Here is a 5,677-nt window from a genome sequence, read left to right on the forward strand (position 1 = left end):
GAGACGCCGTGGAGAACGTTCTGCTGCCTGCAACAACCACCAGCATGACCGGTTTGGCGGTGGGTCAGTCATGTGTGGGGTTGCATTTCTTTGGGGGCCGCACAGCCCTCCATGGGCTCGCCAGAGGTAGCCTGACTGCCATTAGTTACCGAGATGAGATCCTCAGACCCCTTGTGAGACCATATGCTGGCGCGGTTGGCCCTGGGTTCCTCCTAATGCAAGACAATCTAGACCTCATGTGGCTGGAGTGTGTCAGCAGTTCCTGCAAGAGGAAGGCATTGATGCTATGGACTGGCCCGCCCGTTCCCCAGACCTGAATCCAATTGAGCACACTGGGACATCATGTCTCGCTCCATCCACCAACGCCACGTTGCACCACAGACTGTCCAGAGTTGGCGGATGCTTTAGTCCAGGTCTGGGAGGAGATCCCTCAGGAGACCATCCTCACCTCATCAGGAGCATGCCCAGGCGTTGTAGGGAGGTCAACAGGCACGTGGAGGCCACACACACTACTGAGCCTCATTTTGACTTGTTTTAAGGACATTACATCAAAGTTGGATCAGCCTGTAGTGTGGTTTTCCATTTAATTTTGAGTGTGACTCCAAATCAGACCTCCATGGGTTGATAAATTTGATTTCCATTGATAATTTTGTGTGATTTTGTTGTCAGCACATTCAACTATGTAAAGAAAAAAGTATTTAAAAGAATAGTTCATTCATTCAGATCTAGGATGTGTTATTTTAGTGTTCCCTATATATAGGATTAATCGGCCGATATTTATTTATTTATTTATATATATTATATATATATATAATATATATATATATATATAAAATAAATAAATAAATATCGGCCGATTAATCGTATCGGCTTTTTTGGGCCTCAAATAATCGGTATCGGTGTTGAAAAATCATAATCGGTCGACCTCTAATCATAATAAACCCCAGGAAGAGTAGCTGATGACTTGGCAGAACTAACGGGGATCCTTAATAAACCCCAGGAAAGTAGCTGCTGCCTTGGCAGAACTAACGGGATCCTTAATAAACCCCAGGAAGAGTAGCTGATGCCTTGCAGAACTAACGGGAACCTTAATAAACCCCAGGAAGAGTAGCTGCTGCCTTGGCAGAACTAACGGGATCCTTAATAAACCCAGGAAGAGTAGCTGCTGCCTTGGCAGAACATAATGGGGATCCCAAATAAATACAAATACACAACCAAAAACTAAATGTATGCATATAAGACATTAGTAAGAGCATAATTAACTACTATAGCTGTGCAGTCTTGCATGTTTACCACACACCTTTAAAATCAACATCAATTACATTGATTGAGGTATGTAGTAGACACAAGGTGGTCACAAATGGCATCGTGTTCCCTGTAAAGTGCACTACTTTTGACCAGAGCCCTATGGAAAGTGATCAAAAGAAGTGAACTATATAGGGATTGGTGTGCAATTGGGGACACACAAAACACACTAATGCCAGGTATTACCTGTGCAGTCTGTAAAGTACTCGTCTTTCACCTCCTCCTTCACCTCCACCTTCACCACCGGCCCATGATGGTCTCCAACAGACCCATTCATGCTCTCCATGGCTGGGAATCCGGGCTCCACCTGCTGCAGGGGTGACAGAGATAGAGGGGTGTGGGCATCTCTCTCCATCCTCATTGAAGGTCTGTTATCCATGTTCATACCATTTTACATGCAAATTATTCARTTAAAATAATAGTTTGAATGTGAAATTGATTATAGACTGATGCACGGAGGTGTTGTGTCAACATAACATTTTGATGATGGTTATTACCTTGTTCTTTCCTCCTTTCTCAGTCCTCTTCTTTCCTAGAAAACACACACAGTCCATTGTTAATAGACAGTCCATTGTTACACACAATCTATTTCAGTGTGTCAAATGTGGATCAGTTTTCTACATGTTATTACATCATATACCAAATTAATACTCAGAGCACATATTACACATGAATTGAAGTTGAATGCAAAACTGGCCACATCATAATGCCTTAATACAGTCATAAGTGTGACCCTCTGAAAGCGGATATATCCTTCAGTTTGCCATTTATAATGTTACTACCTGGTACTCCCTGTATATAGCCATGTTTACTTACTGGTTCTCCTGTATAGCCATGTTACTACCTGGTATCCCTGTATATAGCCATGTTATACCTGGTACTCCTGTATATAGCCATGTTACTACCTGGTACTCCCTGTATATAGCATGTTACTACCTGGTACTCCTGTATATAGCCATGTTACTACCTGGTACTCCTGTTTAGCTCCATGTTTATTCTGGTACTCCCTGTATATAGCCATGTTACTACCTGGTACTCTGTATATAGCCATGTTCTACCTGTATCCTGTATATACCATTTTACTACCTGGTACTCCTGTATATAGCCATGGTAATACCTGGTACTCCCTGTATATAGCCATGTTACTACCTGGTATCCCTGTATATAGCCATGTTACTCACCTGGTACTCCCTGTATATAGCCATGTTACTACCTGGTACTCCCTGTATATAGCATGTTACTACCTGGTATCCTGTATATAGCTGTACTATGTCTCCTGTATAAGCATGTAATACTGGTACCCCTGTATACAGCCATGTTACCACTGGTACTCCTGTATATAGCCATGTTACTACCTGGTACTCCCTGTATATAGCCATGTTACTACCTGGTACCCCTGTATATAGCCTGTTAGTTTTACCTGTTATTGTTTTCACTGTATTTATTCCTTGCAGTCATATTTGTTATTAATCTTAATTTAATCTCCATTTTGGGAAAGGACCCGTCAGTAAGCATTTAACTGTTAGCCTACACCTGTTGTTTACCAAGCAGTRCACTGTTAGTAAACCACAGGTGTAGACTAAGCACGTAACAAATAAAATGTGATTTGAATTCAACCACTGTACTCGCTGAGCCAGAGACTGCATTTACACAGGCAACCCAATTCTGTCTTTTTTTATGACTAATTGGTTTTTGACCAATCACATCAGATCTTTTCACATCAGATCTTTTTCAGAAGTGATCTGATTGGTCAAAATACCGATTAGTGAAAAAAATATCAGAATTAGGCTGCCTGTCTACCTGCAGCGAGACTCAGAGAACCACTTGCCTTTCTTGGTCTGGCGCTCTGAAGCAGACAGCATCTTGTATACTCTGAAAGCGTTGGTCCCCTTCTTGATGCTCTTGTCTTTCACCTCCTCAATATCAGGCAGAGAGTTCATAGCACAGCGGAAATTGGCCTTCCATGTTTTCGGGTCTGGTTTGTCGATCCCTAGTTGGTATTTTCCTGATTAGACAAAATCACTTATTATGGGAAGGCCATACTGCTGCATAAACTTAAGTCATAACACAACAGTAGCATTGGTCATGTAGAACTGTGTATTGTTGGTCATTTCTTATCATTTGAAATGTTCATTAACGTACCTGTATGAATGGCCCAGTTCATAAATAAAGGAGCATCTTTCTCCAAATCCCAGCCATGCCTTGCAGCATGCATCCATGGAATCTGGAAGATCCTCTTCTCCTGCAGGTTCATCACAACAATGATTCAGATATACTTTATGACTTGGCTAACACATCATCAGCACATACATGTGTGTGTTTCCTGTTTCTACATACAGTACTTGCCAGTGAGGATTTAGAAAATATAACAAGCAAACAAAACACACACAACTTAAAAACACAGAAGTTTGACAGAATATGGTTGACTGTTTAGATAGGAGTGTAAACCTGTTTGTGTGACGMAGGGGTTACGTTGTTGGGTTTGGTAGCAAATTGCTTCAGCAAAAACTGAAAATCTGGTACAMAATAATCTTAGAATGTGTTGATTTTCCATACTGAAGAAAACTGAATGTCTCAATAAAGATACATTTCACCCACTCTATTAATCCATATCAGGCCAGGGATTAGGGAAGAGTTTATCTGTTCCACCAGCCATGGCCGCATTCGCATCCTCTCCACGGGCATGGTCGCCTGCAGAGAGCAAGGAGATAAACAGTAAATGTAATGAATTCCCCCTTTCCTTAGCTTCCTGTAGACAGCAACAGGTCAGAAAACCTCTGTGGCAAAGAGGCCCATTAGGGGGATGACATCATTCCCTGAGCACATCAGCAACATCTGATATCATTCTCTTACTACAGAGCAGAAACCCAGCGCCACAATAAATATTTTACAGAGGGTTACAACAAAACGSGAATAGGCGCAGTTGTGTTTTAGCACACGTCAAGCTTTACTTTGTTGATGTGTAATAAGGTGTTAATGGTTAAAGGTGCACATAAGCTTGTGCTGACTATGCAAGTTGCTTAGTTATTACTGCATGCAACGGTAGCCAAGAATTCTCAAATCCACGTTACCCGATGGAGTAGAGRAGCGAGGCGCTGAGTTTTGGCAGTGTAGCCTACTTCCGACTYCATCGAGTCGGTATCAGTCGATACCAGTAAAAATGTCCATTCTTTCATGCGTACCTTGTACTTGTTTGTCATGTGTAACTGTGTTCCTTTCTTTCAGTTGCTGCAKTCCGAAGGTTTCGATAAAAACGTAATTCTATGTGACTGTCAAATTGCGCGGTGCAGGGCTGCTCCTTCTACTTTAACAAACAATGGCTCTATTGGCGGAGGTTGGGTCAAATTCTATTTTTAATAAAAAACGACTGATTGCAGCACCCAATGAAAATAACCCAGTTACACAGGACAAACATAAGTACAAGGTATGCATGAAATAATTTACATTTTTTACCACCATCTACAGATACAGACTCMATGTAGTCTGAGGTAGGCTACACTCCGCCAAAACTCATCTCATCGCCACCAAACTTCATCCGGTATCGTAGAGTTGAGAATCATTGGCTACAGGTAGAGGTAGAGTAATCAAGTAGTGATCAAAGTCCACTTCAACAAAAGGCAACTAACTCCTAAACCAATATTCAGTAACAGGATATTAGAATGTTACTTTAATATATATTTGCATCTTGGGTTTATCATGCATATTCTAGTTTGCTTTAAAAATTAGGCATTAAAATAACTTATTTATGATTTCGTAAACCCTGCAGTTGTAGCCTGGTATTCATGCAATTTACCAAGCGTATTCCAATATACTGCCCATTTCTGTCTTAGCCTGATAACATACACAATATAACAAACTACCTGTAAATGGTTATACCGCAACAATTGCCTGTAGACATTTTGGTGCGCAATGCGCCACAAAGAAACATTTCGCTCAGTCTTGTCAAGTCYCGTTGTCGTCAAAACTGACAGCTGTGCTAATTCAAGTTCACAAGAAAGCTGCTAGACATATCAACCCAAAAGTGAAAATAAACTTCATTCCAAGTCGGTTGGCCAATGGATCAACATTACATTACTTTCGATTAGGGTTRACAATGTCGCTTCGTGATTCTAGATACATAACTTCAGCGATAATAACATGCGGAAACGTTACCTGCGATAAAGTGTTCTATTCAGCTTGATTAATCGACAGTCCTCTTGTCAGTTGAACAATATTCTCGTGTAGTTTGAGTTTCTGTATATCAAACGAAAAGTTAATTTAGCCTATTTCAGTGTCCAGATCGAAAGCAAAACAAGTAAGGGAAGTGCTTGGCGTGGAAATCCCCTCCCGATTTGTTTGTCTCACGTCCCCTGAGCCTAGATGGCGTTGCACA

At 41.3% G+C, this 5,677-nt stretch overlaps 1 protein-coding gene across 4 annotated transcripts in view; it reads right to left on the bottom strand.

Moving 5' to 3' along the window:
- Positions 1–5,677, bottom strand: part of irf2b (interferon regulatory factor 2b) — an 11,811-nt gene extending 6,134 nt beyond the window's left edge. The window contains exons 1-6 of one of the 4 annotated variants that reach the window (XM_023992212.2): positions 5,458–5,677; positions 3,904–3,996; positions 3,448–3,547; positions 3,134–3,310; positions 1,803–1,837; positions 1,492–1,615 (exon numbers count right to left, since the gene is read on the bottom strand). In XM_023992212.2, the coding sequence (XP_023847980.1) occupies positions 1,492–1,615; positions 1,803–1,837; positions 3,134–3,310; positions 3,448–3,547; positions 3,904–3,990 (523 nt within the window). In that variant the 5' untranslated portion in view covers positions 3,991–3,996; positions 5,458–5,677. Of the gene's footprint in view, positions 1–1,491; positions 1,616–1,802; positions 1,838–3,133; positions 3,311–3,447; positions 3,548–3,903; positions 3,997–4,376; positions 4,455–4,487; positions 4,574–5,457 lie in introns of those variants that run through there. The other 3 variants (XM_023992210.2, XM_023992209.2, XM_023992208.2) reach the window with 3 other exon arrangements.

Source organism: Salvelinus sp. IW2-2015, linkage group LG8, assembly GCF_002910315.2.
Source record: "Salvelinus sp. IW2-2015 linkage group LG8, ASM291031v2, whole genome shotgun sequence".
Taxonomy (NCBI): domain Eukaryota; kingdom Metazoa; phylum Chordata; class Actinopteri; order Salmoniformes; family Salmonidae; genus Salvelinus; species Salvelinus sp. IW2-2015.